At 41.1% G+C, this 19076-nt stretch overlaps 1 protein-coding gene across 2 annotated transcripts in view; it reads left to right on the forward strand.

Moving 5' to 3' along the window:
• Window positions 1-19076, forward strand: part of SETBP1 (SET binding protein 1) — a 267152-nt gene that overhangs the window by 245920 nt on the left and 2156 nt on the right. For both annotated transcript variants that reach the window (XM_041469580.1, XM_041469590.1), the window contains 2 exons: window positions 10225-10392; window positions 15503-19076. The exon at window positions 15503-19076 is cut by the window's right edge and continues 2156 nt beyond it. In XM_041469580.1, the coding sequence (XP_041325514.1) occupies window positions 10225-10392; window positions 15503-16059 (725 nt within the window). In that variant the 3' untranslated portion in view covers window positions 16060-19076. The remainder of the gene's footprint in view (window positions 1-10224; window positions 10393-15502) is intronic.

A 19076-nucleotide genomic window follows, 5' to 3' on the forward strand; every position in this document is an offset into this window, starting at 1 on the left:
CAAATATAACATTTATGTTAACAAGAGAATATATCAGCTGAATTCATGCAGCAAACATATATTTTCTTTTGCTAATGCATACATGGAGAGAACGAAGCCATTTCTGGAGAAGCACTCCGTTTCCTTAGTGAAGGTCTCAGCTGAACTCTTTTAGGAAGACTTTTGCTAATTATTTTGATAACTCCTCTTAGCTTTCATCAGGTTTTTTACCATGGATGTGCCTGAAAAATGACTGCCATCATTACACCAGCCCAGCCCTTGTGCATCATTTATCCTCCCCGCACTGGCAACTTGACTCTTCCAGCTCTGCTTCATGCCAGCACTCTCCTACCAGAGCTGCCAGTGTCCCATTTAATCTGTGATAAATACAAACTGCTCCCAACCCTACTTGCCTAGGGGATATCAGCTCTATCTGCCACATTTAAAAATTATCATCCCTGTTGTTTAGAAAAACAGCAACTCAAAATACCACCCTTGACTTTTCTCATTACTTACGGACTGAAATTTCCCCATCCGTCTTTCCTCAGCTGTGTTCTTGAGAAAGAAATCCTGTCCTCTGTTTTCTTTCTCCCCAGTGAGCAAATCCTCATCCACTCTGACAGCTCATCTTGGAAGGACTACTTATTCTAGGTAGTTCTTTGCTCCTACCTGGAGATTTTTTCATTTCTGCCCCTCAGTGCACCTAATGGCTTTTCCTGTTTTTTTTAAAAAAGAGCCCTTTGTCTCACTTTTCCACCTAACTATCCTCCCTCAAACAATGCTTTTTCATTTCACCTCATTCACAGATTTTAATTTTTGCCCTATCTCCTCTGTGAGAGACTTTAGTTCTTCATCACTGTGTATTAAATGATTCATTTGCTGAGATTTAATGGCAAATTTAATTTCTCAAACCCTGTCAGCCTCTGTGTGACCCTCTTGATTCTGTCAGTCTCCAACAACTTTAAACTGCAATTTTTTTATTCAATTTTCAGTCTCTGAGGAGGAAAAGCTTTTGATTCTGACCCTTTACCTTTGACTCTGAATTAGTCTTTTGACCCCTTGAGTATTCTTTTCATTATATTTACTTATTGCTGTCACCCACATATAACTACTGTGTTCTTCTACTTTGATCCAAATTCCTCAAATCCTCATTTCACGTGTTCATGACATCCTGGCATTCAAAAAAAAAAAAAAAAAAAAAAAAAAAAAAAAAAAAAAGAAAGAAAGAAAGAAAATTTTTAAAAAATTGGTGGCTTCTTCCATGATATTTTTGAATCCCAGTCCTACTCTGTTTGCAGGGCTGGGGGCCTGGGAAGGGCACACAGTGGGGCTGGAGGGGACAGGGCAGGAGCATTTATACTGTCACCTTGTGTGACTGTCCTGTGCTGCCCTGGACTGTGAACTGCTCCCACAAGCTCCGTTAAGTGTTCATCTTGGAATTCTCTAAAGACTGAGCTTCCAGACACACAGACTCCATCTCCAGTGACTGAGGCTGCATGTCCTTCTCCCTCAGTCTCCTGACTCACCCTGGCAATACGCAGAGGAGGAAGGAGGTCTGTGGTTCTTCCTGTCCTGGTACAGGGAAGAGGAAATCCAAAGCAAAACCAAAAGGCAAAGAAGAGCAAGACTGCTTCTGCCAGGAAGTCTAATTCACCAGGAATATAAAAGAGACAGGAGTCTTTTAAAAAAGTTGATCATCCTCTTAGGCTGCAGCCCCAGGAGCATGGGCAGCAGGCTGAAGTTGGGGATTCTCCACCTTGACTCTCCTGTCATGGGACCCCACCTGCAGTGATGTGTCCATCTCTGGAGCCCCCAATGCTACAGAGATATGGACGTGTTGGCAGAAACCCAAAGGAGGCCATAAAGGTGCTCAGAGGGCTAGAGCACTTCTCTGGAGCCAGGCGGAGAGAGCTGGGGGTGTTCACGTGGAGAAGAGAAGAATCCAGTGATACCTTGGAGGCCCTTCTAGTGCCTGAAGAGGCTCTAAGAGAGCTGGAGAAGGATTTTGGAAAGGGCCTGTAGTGACAACATATGGGTGGAATGGCCTCACACTGACAGAGTGCAGGGTAAGCTTAGACATTAGGAAGAACTCCTTACTTACATTTTATTGCTGAGCAATGGAGCCTTGAGACTCGTCCTGATGATCAGAAAAATAATGCTTTCTTTCCCTGTGCTCCTGGGGTTTAATCTTTTCACTGACAATGGTGGCAACTACGTAGTCATCAGATACTATATGCCACTGCATGCAGCTCCACATGGCCCTGGGACCCTTGTCCCCAAAATGGAAGAGGTCCTGAAGCCTCCCCAGTCCATCCCACATCTGCACAGAGCCACAGAATTGCTCTGCTGGCTGAAGAGATGCCTTGCCAGGCTCCAGGTATTGCAGCAGTTGCCACTGCTGTTTCCCTGTCAGGAAGCACAATTATCTTCATGAAGAAGTGAAGAGGAAGAGTCACACTGCATTTCTTGAGCACAGGCACAGAGATTCACCCAAGTAGAAAGGAATGGCAAGATGCATTTAACCTCATTAGTTTCAGTAGGGCTGACTTTGTGCAATCCATCAGTGTACAAATACATTAGGGGAACTAAACTATTTCCACATCTCATTTACATAATGGATGGGATGTGAAATGAGTCCTATGGAGGAGAAGTGCCCTGGAGGCACTAAAGTTTATCACAATATGTAAGAGTTCTTTTAGATCATTGCATTAAATTTCCACTAACAAGATAACAAATTAATTGTCTGCATTACTGTACTAACCCAAAGTGGATAAAGTGTATGATTTCAGCAGAGGAAGGCAGCTGTTTAAGACAGCTTGGTGGTTATAGAAGGAGGCAGAAGAGATTAGTGTGTCTCCCAGCATTTGTATGCCAGGATGCCAGCCCTCCTCCTGCCTCTTTAAGAAATCCAGCTCTTCTCTAATCTGATGTAGGACTTGAGCTTTATTAGTGAAGTGAGGGAGAATGAGTAAATCAACTGTATCAGACAAGCCTCAGGACATCTGGAAATTGATCATTCTGCAGAAATAAGCACTCTGTGTTTATTAGCTGGGAGTTCATCACTATCACTTCTTTTTATTCAATTCCTAAGAGATTTCAAAGCTATCATCATAGTATTAGCTCTTCTAACTGTGCTACTGGAGATAAAGATCAGAAGATCTATCTAATGATGGCTTTCTCAGACTCCCTCTTTCTTTCTTTCTCTAAAGCTATTCTGATTAAAAAAAAAAAAAAAAAAAAGTAGGAAAATAGCTAGAATGAAATAAAGCAGACTTCATCTCTTAAATTTTTGCCTGTTGGCAATGGGAGCAATTTTTTTGTATTAGTATTCCACAGGCACTCGGTTTTATTCAGGGGGACACATTCTGCAAAATAGAAAATCCCTCTTAGAAAAGGTGGAATTTGAAGTTTTTAATGTGGTGGTGGAAAAGGGAGGAAGATAAAAGGACTTAAAGTCATAAAGCAGTGCTTTACATTGAAAGTACAGTTATTTTAAATGATAATACACGTCAAATAGAACCCAGGGAAATTACTTCCATAACTTAGAAAGGTAATAATATTACTTTAAGAAGAATAATTACTTTCCTTAACTACATTTATCACATAGTAATTCAGTTCTCCCTTCTGGAATATGATGCAGTGCCAAACTTTTGACTGATTTATTTAAAACCAGCCTTAAGAAAAGATTCACCAAGATATGAGGTTTCTTCTGGTTCTTTATTCCAAGCTGAGGAGTTATCAAAATGCAAATACTCTAAGTGCATGTTTAGACGTGCATTCCTGTACAGCTGCATTGCGTAGCTTCATTGTGCAGAGACACTGGGAATAAAAAAACAAACATCTGTAAGAGTTTTCCAATAACAATGGTCAGATGCATAAACAATTTAAGTACAGCCGTGGATTTCCAGAAATCTGTGGGGAGTACAAATCCAATCCAATGAACTCTCTAAAGAAAAATCTTCCCTAGCGGAAGCTTCGCTGGGATCAATTTTTGTCAGCTGATTTTTTCCATTTTCCAATGGCAAATTAACATTTATTATCTCTTTTGGACTGGCACTTTGAGTTCCAGCCTGGGTGCGTGTTGTGCTAGATTCTGTACACAGATTAAAGAAGAAAAGGTGCATGTTGTCCAAGAATCTTTCTGTGCAAGTAGACAATGAGAGAAAACAGATGAATGCAATAAGCAGGGTGATCATGATTTAACAGTAAAGCAAGGCAAGTAAATTAATCCGTTTGTACAGAGCCCAGCACAATGCAGCTGGACCACATTGCTTGAAAAGTTAGCACTTAATAACAATAACAATAATTACCAGGTCTTTAAAATGAATGTATTAATTTCAGTTAGAGCTCATAAGCTGATTAGCCAGTGAATGAAAAATGCTATAAATCTTTAAGGAAAGGCCAAATTCAAGTCAGCATTGTCTTCCCTCCTACATAAGCTTTCTGCCAGTTTGCCCTGAACTAGAAACGTGCTTCTCCTGAATCACCTTTTTACTTATGATTATGGTGATTATTTCTTTATAATCATACCATCACTGTTTTAGGATCCTGATAAAATCCTTCATGTTCACCTCTGCTTTTGAAGCTGTCCTTTCCCTGTGCCCTTTCTCATTATATGCATAATGGTTGATTTCCTTCCTGCTTTACTGCCCATTGTTCACTTGCATGTGCATGTGGCCCTGTCTGTGCTATCAGTAGGACTCAGGGGAGTTAAGGTATGGGTCTTTCATGGGATGAAAAGGGTTCTGATTTGGAGGAAATGCACAAAGATTAACAGATAGGTGATAAATAAGGTCTGAATCGGGCCACAAGGGTACATCATGGAATCATGGAATGGTTTGGATTGGAAGGAACCTTAAATACCATCTTGTCTCAACCCCCCTGCAATGGTCAGAGACACCTTCCCAAGCCCCATCCAACCTGGACTTGGACAATTCCAGGGATCCAGGGGCAGCTACAGCTTCTCTGGGCAACTTGTGCCAGGGCCTCTCCACCCTCACAAGGAAGTATTTCTTTGTAATATCTAAAACTCCCCTTTTGGAATTTAAATCAGCTCCCCTCTGTCCCATCACTGTCTGGGTGCACAAAAAAACCACTCTTCTGACTTTTTTTTGAAGCTCCCTCCAAGTACTGGAAGGGGCTATATGGTCTCCCCAGAACATTCTTCAATCTGAAAAACTCTCATTTCTACTCAGCCTGTCTCCATGGCAAAAGTGTTCCAGCCCCCACAGAATCTTCTCTCTTTCTGAGGCAGTGCCAAAGAATAAAATATACTGATTCAATGAATGAGCATGTGAATTTTAAACTCTTACATCCCTGTGATGGTGCTGGAAATTACTTATTTTCACCTGATTCTTAGATGGGTTGAACCAGGGCCTTCTCTTACCTAAGGCCTTCTGAACAGAGCAGTCCAATTGACAGGAAAAAGTGCAACAAGAGGTGGTGATACTACACCAGCAGGTCTGTCCACTGAAGGACAGACATGCCACTACTGCAGCATGCATCAAAACCTTGTCAGCAAATTGCTGCACCTCTGTGTGTTTCCAACAATGCCTCTGAATCTCTGCTTGCATTCTGGTATCCATGAAAGAAAACTGATGGCTCTCCCTTATTGACTGCTCCAGATCCATAAATTACCCTTATTCCTCAATATAGAGGAGATTTTCAGTGAGGTGAGGGATACAGGCTGAAGAAACCAAGCTCCTAAAACAAGAGACAGATGTCTGAACCCATGATTCACTAGTGATGAGCTGCAATTGGGCCATGTGGACTTTGAAATAATTCACTGTATTTGTATCTCTTCTGTAGGGGGAGGACTTTCCTCAATGATTTGTATGACCTTGCTAAACTCAGATAGGTGGTAATTGAGCAGCAACTACTTCTTCAGAAGAAACAGAATAAAAATATTGAAAATATTGACTCACCCCAAAGGCAGTGAGCAGCACTTTGGTCTTTGACCTTTAAGCATCCTAGGGTAGTCAATAACCTGGCTGTTAGATGCTGTGCCTGCCACTGATTTTGATTTGGGAGTAGTTTAACCTTGAACCAAGATCTAAGTAACCACGGCAACAGGAAGTTGGCCTCTCCATCCAAGGAGTGGGGATCCATAAATCAAGGTCCCTAATGCAAACACTGTGTGCAGGTAGAGATTTGAGAGGATAAGTGGTTTGTGGGGGATTACCTTTGAAAAAATGAGTGATTGTCCCTTGATATGTTGAAACACAGCTTCACAGACTTTTTTCTTTTTTTATCAATAGAGGTCAACAGGTTACAGCTGCATGTTTTCATACGGCTCTTTATATAGGCCCTTCAGTTTAATTAGAACCAGATGTTGAATTTATGAGGTTGTTAGCATTATTATGTACCATATGCACGTGCATATATGTGTGTGTGTATTGATACATGCACCCACATGTGCACATTTCTTGTGCACCCACTACACTCATGAATAAATATTGTTTAGGCACAAACCCAAGCACTGTGTAGTGGTGAAACCTCAGGTGTGCATACACAGAGCTCCAAAGGGTAATTACCTAGTCAAATATCTCACTTATTCTATGGGACACTGCTTTATTCAATGTATAGAGCTCACCTAATGAACAGCTATTTGGGAGCTGGATTTTCCTCTTGCTATTCAGTGCGTGACATCATGTCTCATTTATTCCACATTTCTAAGCCTCAGTATGAATAGATGAATGTTTCATGAATGTTGATAATTTTATTTTCACAGGACTGCTCTTGAGATGAGGGGTATATTATTGTTCTCATTTGCACTAGAGAAGCCGAGCAAAGAGAGATTGAAGTTTAATGGATACAATTTGAGATGCTTAATACTAGATTTGAGGCTCTGGAAAGATGTGTGGTCTAATAGGCAGAGACTGCTCTGTTTATCTCCACCAAGCTGTGACCTGTAACACTGTCTCACGACTATTTCTGCCCTTTCCTGCCTCCCTTAAATCCACCAGCTGATATCAGGTCGCGTTTTCATCAGGACTCCTGTACCAAACTGGCCCATTTCTATCCCTGTCTTTCAGACTCCTCTCACTGTAGCATTTCTGTGCCTGAATCTCACAGGGATCTCTTCCACAGCTTCTGAGACAACACCCAGATGTGCTGATATTTCTCATTTTAAGTGCCTAAGTTCATAGGGACTGTTCATAGCAGCGCCAAATAGCAAATATAAGGAATTTTTGGTTGGTGTATGGAGAAGCTGAGCACAGTGAAGAGACACAACAGGGAAAAGGGTCTGGAGCACCAGGAGCAGCTGAGAGAGCTGAGGAGGCTCATCCTGGAGTAAAAGAGGCTCCGGGGGGACCTTCTCAGTCTCTACAACTCCCTGACAGGAGGGTGAGCCAGATGGGGACTGGACTCTACTCCCAGAGAACAAGGGACAGAACAAGAGGAAAGCTGTGCCAGGGGAGGTTTAAATTGCATATAAACAAAACTTTCTTCACAGAAAGGGTTGTCCAGTTCTCTCAGGAGCAGTGCTAGAGCTCCCATCCCTGGAGGGATTTAAAAGCCATGTGGATGTGGCACTTGGGAACATGGGTTAGCGGTGGCCTTGGCAGTGGTGGGGGAGCAGTGGGACTTGATGATCTTAGGGAGCTTTCCCAGGCTGTGCCAGAGCACCTGTGGAAAGTCTTTGAGGAACCACCAGTTGCTATCCAGGTGCAGCCAGGGGTGGCAGAGGGGGTTCAGTGCTGCAGGGGATAAAGGCCCCCACCTGCTGAACTGACCTGCTGTGCCAGGAGGTTTGCTGCTGCCCTGGATCAGGAATGTTGTGGAGATATGCAAGACCAGATCAGAATGGCAAATCAAACTCAGCAAAGATGTCAGGAGATTTTCATGACTGACCAAGAAGCTCCTGAGAAATGTCAGGTACCAAGAGAAATGGAAGCAGGTGACCCAGAGAATGAGATCTGCAATGTTCAGGCTTGCAGGGATGGGCTAAGGAAGGACAAGTCCACCTGGAGTTGAATCAAGGGCAGAAGATCAGCAAGAAATGTTTTGACAGGTACATGCAGCAGCCAAAAATAGCCTATGGAAAATGTGGGCCCCTTGCTGAAAGAAGCAGGGATCCTGGTTGAAAAAGATCAGCAGGAGGCTGATTGTCCTCTTTGCCTTGATCTCTACTGGTAACTGGCCTTTGAGAATCCCAGGCCTGTAATACTGGTGTGGAAAGAAAATCTACTCTTTGAGGAAGATCTGATTAGGGAACAGTTACATGAACTGGACATGCATCAATCCATGGAATTTGGCAGGATGTACCCAAATCTGCTGAGGGATTTGGCTGGTATCACTGTGAGGATACTCTAGGTTGTTTTTGAAAGGTTGTGGTTTCAGGAGAGGTTTCTGAGGGCTAGAAGAGAGGAAATAGTCCAATAAGGTCAAGAAGAAAAAGCAAGGAAGCAGCAAGGCTATTCAGTCTCACCTCAGTCCCTGGAATCTGATGGAGTAAATAATTGTGAAGAGCATTTCCAAACATATGAAGGAGGAAAAGATGACAAGGAGTAGCTATCAAAGATCTGTGAAGTGGAAATCATGCCTCACCAGTCTGGTGTCTCTTATCTTGACTTTAGCAAGAGTTCTGACACTGAGTTCCATCAGCTTCTTACAGACAAAATTATGAATCACAGGCAGAATCAATGTACACTGTGATGGGCTGAAAACTGGCTGGTCTCAGAGGGTTGTGATGGGTAGCACAAAATCCACTTAGAGACCAGAACTAGAGATGCACCCCATTATATGGGGACTAAAAACTTTTAATATGCCAATTAGTGAGCAGGGTGGCGGAGTAGAGAACACCCTCAACAAATCTGGAGAATTTCAGAACTCAGAGCAGTGGCTGATATGCCAGAGGAATATGGATATATGGGAGAGAGTCCATGGAGATTATGAAGAATCTGAGATATTATCTCTCTTATGAGGAAAGACTCAGAGAGATGGGATGTTCTGCCTGAAGAAGAGAAGGCTCAGGCGGGATTTTTCCACATATGCAAATATTCGATGGGAAAGATTAGAGAGGATGGAGCCAGATTATTCTCAATGCTGCCCAGTGATAGGACTAGAGTAAATGGGCAAAAGCTGGAACATTAACACAAATTATTCCTGAACAGTGTAGATTTACTGAGGGGATGAACAGTTTGTAGAGAGAGGTTGTGGACTCTCCCTCCTTGGAGATATTCTCATTTGGCCAGATGTGGTCCAGGGCAGCCTTCTGTGGATGACCCTGTTAGAGCAGGGTGACATGGGCAAGGTGGTCTCAAGAGGAGCTTTTCAACCTCAGCTGCTTTGATTTTTTGAATCATTGTATAATTTAGTTGCCAAAATCGGATGCATTTTATCTGAGGCTCATGTGCAGGTTGAGATCTGAAAAAAGAAGGAATTTATGAAGGATTATCTGTGATAAATGAATATCTGTTCTAATCATTTTGAAGTCCAACTTCACAGAGACTGGGAGAGGTTTCCAAATTTCCATGCCAGGAGTTTAAATTTCACATATTTACAAGCAAACAAAATTGTTACAAACTATGTGAGAGTTTGAGAAATACTGTTAGTGGAAGAATTTGCCAGCTATAAGTGCATAACTTTTATTTTTCTGGAATATTTAACTTCTTTGACATTATTTTATGACTCATTTATTCTGCATTGTAAACTGTAGGTAGAAAGATATATGACAAACAACTCTTTCTTTCTTTAACTCACTTCCCTTTGATGAGCTGCAAGGCAAATTTAATTAGGAAGGCAATTCCTGAAAAATAAATGTAACGTGCTCCGGATGGGAATTGCATATTGAGATTGTTCCTGATGCCTGCTCTTTACTCAGATGAAACACCCACTAAGTCAGGTGTTTATAGCAGAGAAGTATGTAACTATGTGTGGAGAATGAGCTACACAGGAAATGATACATAGGCATTCCCACTAAATAAAGTTATGAAGGATAACTGTCTTTATACATGTATCAGAGTGTATGTGGCTTTTTTTCCGAAGAAAAAGTACTAATGCAGAATGTTTTGTTGGTTTAGCATTGTTTATAGAGGCCAGTGATTGTACATCCTTCAGCAGAATTATAAAAATTAATAACAATTATGATCCTTACTAGTATCAAGACTGTATTACAGATACGTCCACAAGGAAATATGGAAATATATCAATGTAGCAAGGACAGCAACTGACTTATTTTTTTTCAGATATAACCCCAGACATGTTACAGCACTAATATTCATCTAAATTTTGTTTCCCTAGGAATTACAGGTCCCCACTTAAAAGCAGACCAGACTTCACTTCATGGTAAAATGGAAAGTTCTGCCTGTAATGTGATGACCAGAAGGAAACCAGCAGCTGTTGATAGTGTTGCAATGCCAAGTCCAGTATTATCTCTCCTACCTTCATCATCAGCAACATCTGAAGCAGGTAATGCTGTTTTCACTCCACCCCCTCTGTTTCTCCCCCATCTTCTTCCTTCTGGAGCTGTACAATATTTTCACCCAATTCTCTTCCTGATTGGAGAAATAGCTGAAAATGTGAATATCTAACTTGATAATCTGGCTGTAACATCTCCAGTGCTTTCTTACCATGATTGTAGATCTTGGCAGATCAAATCTATTTTATTCACACACCACCACTTGTGCAATAATGAGGATGCAAGTAGCACCAGCCTGTAAGGTCTAGCAGAACACTCAAGCAAGACCCCTGGGTTCCTTCCTCAGCCCCATTCTTCATTTCTTTAAATGCTCCCATCCCTGTAGCATGAACAAACTGAATACAAAGTGAATAGCTGAGGAGCAGATGAGATTTCTTACTGCATACTTCAGTGATTTTAGCATAATATTCTGTCTTGCAAATGCAAAATTGTCTGGGGCAATGAGCAGTGATTTGAAATACCAGAATAAATAAGTCAGAATAGCATGCTTTTCTATCAACTTATATTTTGTGCTCCTATTTTGAATCAGATCAGAAAGGTGATATCTTCATACTGTTGGAAATTGAGCCAAATCATTCAGGCATCATCATGCTTTTTCTTGGGCATGGATGGAGAGGTTGATCTTGTATATTGTCTTAATTTCCAGTGAATGGGGAATCCACAGTTCATTACCCTACATGCAGCCATTAGGAGTTTCATATTCTTGTCAAACTTTTGATGTCACATTCACAAAAAAACATATTTGTATCACTGACTTACAGAATTATTGCATATTTAATCATTCAGCTGAAAGTGCTTTTTCAATGCACTTATTTTTATTTCCCTCTCACTTCCTGAATAAATTGTGAAAACCAGGGTTTCATGCTGCAAAATTATCCTCTGTAAAGATAAATTTTTATATTTAAAAAATCAGGATTGTCTGTTTAGTCTTTAGTACTTTCCTATATATAAACCAAGGACGGATTTTTAAAGCGGGAGAGAAGGAAAGCACACAAATATTTTATGATCCGTTTCAAGATGAAAGTGTATGCTTGACTGCATAGTTCATTCTTTCCATTTTCAGAAGTCTAATTAAATTGTTGGTTTATCTGTAGCCCAGATGTTGAAATAATTTAGCTGAAAACTGAAAGAAACTGTGTTAATGGGAAAACAGGACAGTGCTATGGGTTTCCTGTAATTAATAGGAAGCTCTTTGAAAATTCCTCCATTCAATTCAAGCCAAGAAATTGACCCCAGCTTTGAGCAGCCTCCTCTGTGCCATGTTCTTGCAAGTGGCCTCAGGGACCTCCGAAGGGATGGAGAATGACAGGCAACAAAAGGATTTTAGGGCTTCAGACATAACAGAGCCATCCAGAATGAACTTATGGGGCCAGTGAAGAACATCCAAAGGGTCTGATCTACCTGGGCTCACCTCCTCGTTCATCATCACTGCTGGAGTGGGTCTTTCAGCCTCCTCTCAGCTCCCCTTGGAAATATATATTTCTGGTAGGAATGTCTCTCTTTGCTTCAGAAGCTGTTTCCAGCATCATATCATTCCTGTACGGCTTCCCAGCATGGCCTGCAGCCATTTCAATTTGTGAGACTGCGCCTCACTGCACCTGTGGACCCTGGGGAGGGACAAACACCAGACCTCCATGGGCCTTATTTGAAATGTGCAAAGCTGTGGTTTAAGGCTGACATTGGTTCTTGCTTGTTTTGGGGCTAGGTGGGGTTGTTTGGAGAGTGGGGAAAGGATGGAGCAAAAGTATAAAAGCTTGTGCTGCATCATGCATTTCTAGTTTCTCTTCATTTTGGGCTGGGTTTTGCTTTTTTGAAGGCAGACCAGAAAAAATTTAAAAAAATGGAGACCAACGCAGACCAGCTTGGGTCCAGGGTTGGGCAGGGTCTGTCTGGATTAAATGGAAAAGATTAATACTTAGCTTTGGCTTTCAGCAGAGTAGTATGTCACATGGCAATATAGGAAAATATTTTATATCAAAGATTGCTCACCAAGAGCTTCCAGATGAGTTGATAACACTTAATGGCTCTCACTTCAATACTAGTTTACTTTGGCAGATCTCCCTGATATTTTATCATAGGCACACCTCATCAAAGCTTCCCTCTGCAGGCCTTTCAGACTATTTCTGCATAGTCTTCCTACACCAAATGTAGAATCAGATGTCCCTGACATTCAATAATCAAAATAATGTTGGGTTTCCTAATATTTCATCTTAAAAGCCTGACCTGAAAGCGTATGTACTTACCTAGTACATGCATTCTGACTACTGGCAGACTGTGCAACAACTCAAAAGATTTCTACAGCCTGCAAGTTCAGATGCTTGCTAGAAAGAAAGAAAAAGAATTATTAGTAGCTTCTAATAAGCTCCCTGAGAAAGCCATAAACACCCCAAAGCATTTACAAAGGAAAAATTAGTGCAGTAAGTCAGCATAGAACAGCACAGAGGTTTTTTTTCCTAAATATGAAAATGTGTTTCAGCACAAAAATGAACAGATTTGTGAGTTTGAAAAGTTTTGTAAGGGCATAAAAAGTATCTAAACATGAAGGAATACACTTAAAGTGGTGTTCAGTGCGTCCATTTACATGCAGGAGCAGAAGCCTTCCCATAATTGCCTGCATATCAGTTAATTCTGGGGAACTGGGCAGTTTGGCAGAAGGCAGGTGCCAACCTCTGCTCCACTTGGGCAGTCTCTTCAGAATCAGGCTCCACTCAGGACTCTCAGCCTCAGTGACCTCTTGAGTGCCTAAGAGGGTTTCAGGATGGACAGGAGATTTGTGTTCTCATCCAGCATCAGGACATCAAAACAATGTGCAAGGTCATCTTGAATTGCATTGAGTTCCCATTTTAGGGTTTAGAAGCTGAGGTCAGCCTCTACCAGCTGCACAGACCAGGTCTCCATTGACCATGTTCAGGTGGTAGCACCAAGCTGAAACAGCTGGCTACAGATAAATCTCAGTAAAGACATAACATCTTTGCAGGGACATGCTTTATTTCAATTTTTTTTTTTCACCAGTTCCTTGGCTTACTTTCTTTCCAATGAAAATTGAGAGTAAAGCCAAATCTCCTGGTATCATCATGATACTTCGCAAGCTTTCCTGTATTTCTGCTAAATTTTCTGTTGTCAATCACCAACTGAAAATTTCAGCTTTCAGAGAAAAAAAAAAAAAAAAGCACCTCAAATATTGGAATTTTTAAAAAATATAGGATTTGAAAATGTTCCCTGACAATAGAAATAAAAGGCAAAAGGTGGGCCGTGAATTTGAGGAGTGTGCCAATGTTTGGTTTTTTGGATCTTCTGACCTGAAGCTACTCTCAGGACATGGGTGGGACTCAAAGGATTTGAATGCTTAAGGCTGAAGATATTGGGACTACCTATGTCAATCACCAGTGAGGACAGATGAGAATAATCATTTTCTGTGACAGGGACTTAACCTTTTTTGATCAAATTTCTGGGAAATAGCTTGCTGCCACTTGCCTTTAGGGACCTTGAATCCACAGTTTTTAGGGGTGACCTACTTGGGAAGAATTTTGTGCAACTAATTAGCCTCTCCTGAGCAACTTGGATATTTCATTTCCTTTCTCTTTTCCTTTGGTACCAAAATGACTGCATTCCTCTTTTCTTTTGTCCTTTGTGAACCACAAACTGCAAATAGGTTTTATTTTTCTTTTTGGTGTGGGGAGTGGGTTACATATGGAAAATGTATTTTGTTTGTAATTAATGAAAACCAGACTTTGGGAAGTTGGCCATCCCAGGTCTTTATTTATAAGAGAGCATATGTCTGTGTTTTGTTTATGACTCACTCCTACTTCTTACATTGTAACTTGGGTTTGTTTATGCAAGCTCTTTGCTGAATCCAAGCAACATGGTGGTATAAGAGCCAATAATTTATGTTCTCCAAGAGGAGAGGCCAGTGAATGAGGTTTATATGCTGAAACTGTCACAGCCCATAGAGAGCAAGAGGAGATTCTACAACTTGACAGCTTCTGGTTATCTACAGAAAATGCTACAATAGCAACTTTATTTAAACTACTGCTGGAAGATTAGCCTGTTAGCCATGAAGGCAGAGATAACCCCCAAATGAACCTTTCTCAAAATCTTGCCTGCTCGGGAAACTTCAAGGATTTCAAATCCAAATGACTCCTTGACAGTCAGGTGTAAATTAAGTTTGCAAGTAGACATGGGCTGAGGTTAATTTAGTGGGATGTTTTATTCTTTACCAAAAAAGAAATTCTGAGTTCCATCATTTCTTTCCCAGCAGCACAGAACGGATATGCTAGGAGTGAAAGGGAGCACCAGTTATTGCAATAGCAGAATTAATACATTCTGCTTCCCTCACAAAGGGGTAGTTACTTCTAATCTGTGTGCAAATCCTGAACTCTGAACAGATGCCATGTTCAGGAAAGGACAATGAGACAATTTAGGCAAAACAAGCAAGGTCTCGTGTCCTAAGCAAAGGACAAGGAGCCAAGAAATTCTGGGTACTCTTCCCAGCTCTGACAATGACTCACAACGTGACCTTGGCAAGAAACTTAACTACTTTGGACTTCGTTCAGATCTAAAGTAAGTGATCTGAACCAGGATTGAGCTTACTTTGGGGGCCATTAAAGTCAATTATATGACTGAGTAGCTTCAGCTAGTGTCTGAAGAGATGATAGTACAGAAACCCAGGCAGGGGTAATGAATTTGCCACAGATGAAGTGATGCACACGTCTCGTTTCTGCCCACTAGTTTCAGCAACAAACACTCTTCATACTAACTGGCATTCATGACAAGAATTAAAGGCTGAATTGCAGATATCAGGATTATATCTTTGGGGTACAGAAGGTTTAATCGTTAAGTTGGACCAATATGAAAGCTATGTTAAGCTTCCTTCTCTCCTATTAAAGGCTGAAAAATGAGAATAAAGCAAACTCATGCTAAAATGCTGTAGCAAAAGCTTTGCTGCTTTAGAAGAGGGAACAGGCAGAGAGAAATCTCTGAAGTCTACTTATATGAAAGTTGTATTTTCATCTACTCTTCATGATGCTAGAAGGGGTAAAAGAAGAGTTTCCAATCACTGTTGTTTGACCCACCCCTGTTTCTCTCCTTGTCTCCCAACAGCCAGCTCACCATTGAAGAAAAGGTTCAAGCGCCGTGAAATTGAAGCAATCCAGTGCGAGGTGCGCAAGATGTGCAACTACACCAAGATCCTGTCCACAAAGAAGAACCTGGATCACGTGAACAAGATCCTGAAAGCCAAGCGGCTGCAGAGACAATCAAAGACAGGCAATAACTTCGTGAAGAAGAGGAGGGGGCGTCCTCGGAAGCAACCCCTTTCCTTTGACGAAGACTCCAGAGACCAAATGCCCGTTCTGGAAAAATGCGTTGACCTTCCGAGCAAAAGAGGTCAGAGACCAACACTCAACCCTTTAATATTGGAGCAAGCAGCCACTCAAGATACAATCATGGCCACCATCGAGGCTGTCATACACATGGCTCGAGAGACGCCACCGCTGCCGCCTCCTCTGCCTCCTCCACCCCCTCCACTCCCTCTCCCTCTACCCCGGGCGCCCCGGGTTGGAAAAAGGAAAAACAAGTCCCCGCAGGAGGAAGAGGAGGACGTGAAAGTGAAGCGGCACCGGAAAGGCAGAGGGAGCGAAAGCGAAGGCCTTCCCTAAGGCCAGTGCACCTCGTCAGATGTTGGGTGCCCACAGTGGGGCACGCCAGGACTGGGGGACAGGAGGTGCACAGTCCGCCTCACCCCTTTGGCAGCACCAGACTGACCTGTCCCTTCAGCAGCCAGAACTCATTGCAGAGAGCTGTGCCAGCTGCGGCGCGCATCTTTCCTCTTCATCGCTTTGACCCAAGCCCCCCCCCACCAAGGAAAGAGGGGGGAAAGGCACGGGAAAAGTGGGGGATACAGGGGAGGAGGATGTGTGTCAAAGCTGGAAAAAGCATGAACTCTGCCGAGTTTCCAAAACTAATCTGAATCTCAGCATTGCTGTTCTCATACCGTACCCAGAGGCTGGAAGTCATCCTCGCAGATAGCTGAACATTGTCACTAAGGGTGCATGCTCGACTCTGATTCTGTTTGGTGGGCCAGGTGAAACTAAGAGTAACTTTACCATAGTATAAATCACTGTAAAAAAAGAAACAAAAAAAAAAAAAGAAACAAAAAAGAAACAAAGAAAGAAACAAAGAAAGAAACAAAGAAGAAAAAAAAAAACCAACAAAAAATAATGTAATTTTCTCAACTGTGATATTGGTTATAACCTATTTGATTTTTTTTTTCCAGTTTTATATACCTACCAGGCTTTGGGACAGCATAAGCCAAAATGCCTGGCTCCTGCTAGAACTATATATTTCTTTCTCATTTACTTGCCTAGTTACAACTAGCTGCAATATAGGCAATAGAAAATTAGAGCCTTACACGTGTGCACACTCATTTGAGTGCTATCCCAAGAAATGATGGAATATCACAACATTTAAAATAAGGTATACACGGATATTCGGTTACAATACCACGTTTATATGAAGCAACTTGGCAATGGCATGTGAAAAAGGGGTCATCCATCAGCCAAGTTGTTTTGATGCTCGGTACATATGAGTAGAGAACAGCAAGACACTTCTGGGGAATAGTTATAGTAAACATGGAAAAAAATCACCAAAAAAATAATATAAAAGAGATAAAAGAAAAAAAAAATAAGACAGAAAAAAAAATAGAATAAAAACCAGGACCCAAATCTACCAAGTTTTTACCATCTGCAGTTCCCAGTGAAATTAACGGGAAAACCAGAATATGAATAATTTGCTTTGGGTAGCAATGCCTTGATATTATCTTTTAAAGAAAATAGATAAAGTAGATTGTTTTAAAAAACTATAGAACAAACCCTATGGATAATAGATCCTTTCTTGGCAATTATTTCTGAAAAAAAAAAAAAAAGAAAAGGAATAAGTGTTCTTATTTGAAAATAGAAATAAAAATGTTCAAAGGGTATCACCACTGCAATTGTATTAATGCCACTTTGGACATGTTCTCCAAGTTGTGGTTGCCTTAATAAACTAAAAAATAATTTTTTTTTTTTTGTACATAATGTAATTATAAAGCTCTCAGTCTGCATGGATGCAAACTGTGTGTGACAAATCGTCTCTTTAAATGGTCAGTTCAAATTGTACATTTCTCATTCGAGTTGTCCGTTAGCCATTGATTAAACTTGGGTAAAATACCCAAGCTCCATATCCACAGCCCAATTAAAATGTTTCACTAAAACAAAGATTGAACAAAAAGCTGTTCCATTGCAGTGTCAATGCTTTTAAAAAAGAAAGTAAATTGTTGAAATTTGAAATAGGTACTTTCAACTTTATTTCCTTTCTTTTTAAATCCTGTGGTGCACTCAACACCTAGCATGGCAAGATGGATATTAAAATGGGAACAGGGAGGGAAGATTCCACCAAGGGAGGGGGGATTGGAATTACTTAATGGTTGACAAGCCAAACGCTATTCCCTTTTTCGAGAAATCTTGAATTGGTTTATTGCCAAGGAAGCTTCATATAGCACGACACTAAAAAAAAAAAAAAAAAAAAAAAGAAGAAGAAGAACCACAAGAAAACCCCACCAAAAAAGCAAAACAACAAACTCAACAAAAAGTCCCCACAAAAAAAATATTGTGTTTCTATTCTGTTATTTATTTACAAGAATCATATCAAGACTATGGTGTTAGAGGAACACTGTAAACATACAACTCGTTGTTTTTTAGAGACTGATTTTTCTTCTGTGATAGCACCTTAGCTTATTAAAACTGAACGCATATGGGGATAGGATTGCGTCGGGGAGCTGGAAGAGGGGATGTATTTTTTTTATTTTTTAAGACTGGAACAAATTTTGAGGTCCTAACTCCTTAAAACTGATAAGAGGGATCGCAGAATTTTGTTTCCAATTTGTTTTGCATCATTCATCATACCTATTTGTGCTTTTTGTTTTCCAATTAATGCAGCTTAGAAATAAATTGGCTGGTTGCTCGTTCTGTTAAAACCAATTTTGCTTTTCAGCTCTCTTGAATTAGCACAGTGTTATTGACTGAAGTTGTAGACTTGCAGAAAAAAAACCCTAAACCTCATTGAACTCCTCTCTTCTTCCTTAAAAAGCATTGGATTGAGGTTTAGTTAATTTATAGATCTTTTATTCCCAATCTCCTTTGGGCTTGAAAGTAGATGACAGTCACTTAAAATGACAGAAAAAAATCGTGAGTTTGGTATTCCAGGCAGCTGAAATTAAGCCAGACAACAACTTATCCTCAGTTTTATTTCCAGTGATGTCCAGCTAGCATTGAAGGACATTTCAGTGTGTAGTGAGTGAAAAGAATGTCTGAAGGCAACAAATTCTGTCATCAAATGCCCATCGTGGCTTCAAGAGGGTGAGAGTGCCCATAAGGGCTGGATTTGGACTGGACCTTGCTGGACACACTGGGATAAAACTGCCCCAGGGAAGGATAATTGAGTGTCTGCTGCCTCTCATGCTCCTGAGATTTGGGAAAAGAATGCTCTTATCCTTCCAAAAAGTGCTATCCAAAAGGCTGCTAGAGGCACAGTGTTTAAGGAGAGCATCCACACGGAGGGAACAACCCCACAGACCCTTCACTGAGCAAAACCATGAAGAGGTCCTATTTGTCCTAGAGAAACTAAGTTCAGGACTTGG

Source organism: Pyrgilauda ruficollis, unplaced genomic scaffold (assembly GCF_017590135.1).
Source record: "Pyrgilauda ruficollis isolate IOZ18807 unplaced genomic scaffold, ASM1759013v1 scaffold104, whole genome shotgun sequence".
Classification (NCBI taxonomy): Eukaryota; Metazoa; Chordata; class Aves; order Passeriformes; family Passeridae; genus Pyrgilauda; species Pyrgilauda ruficollis.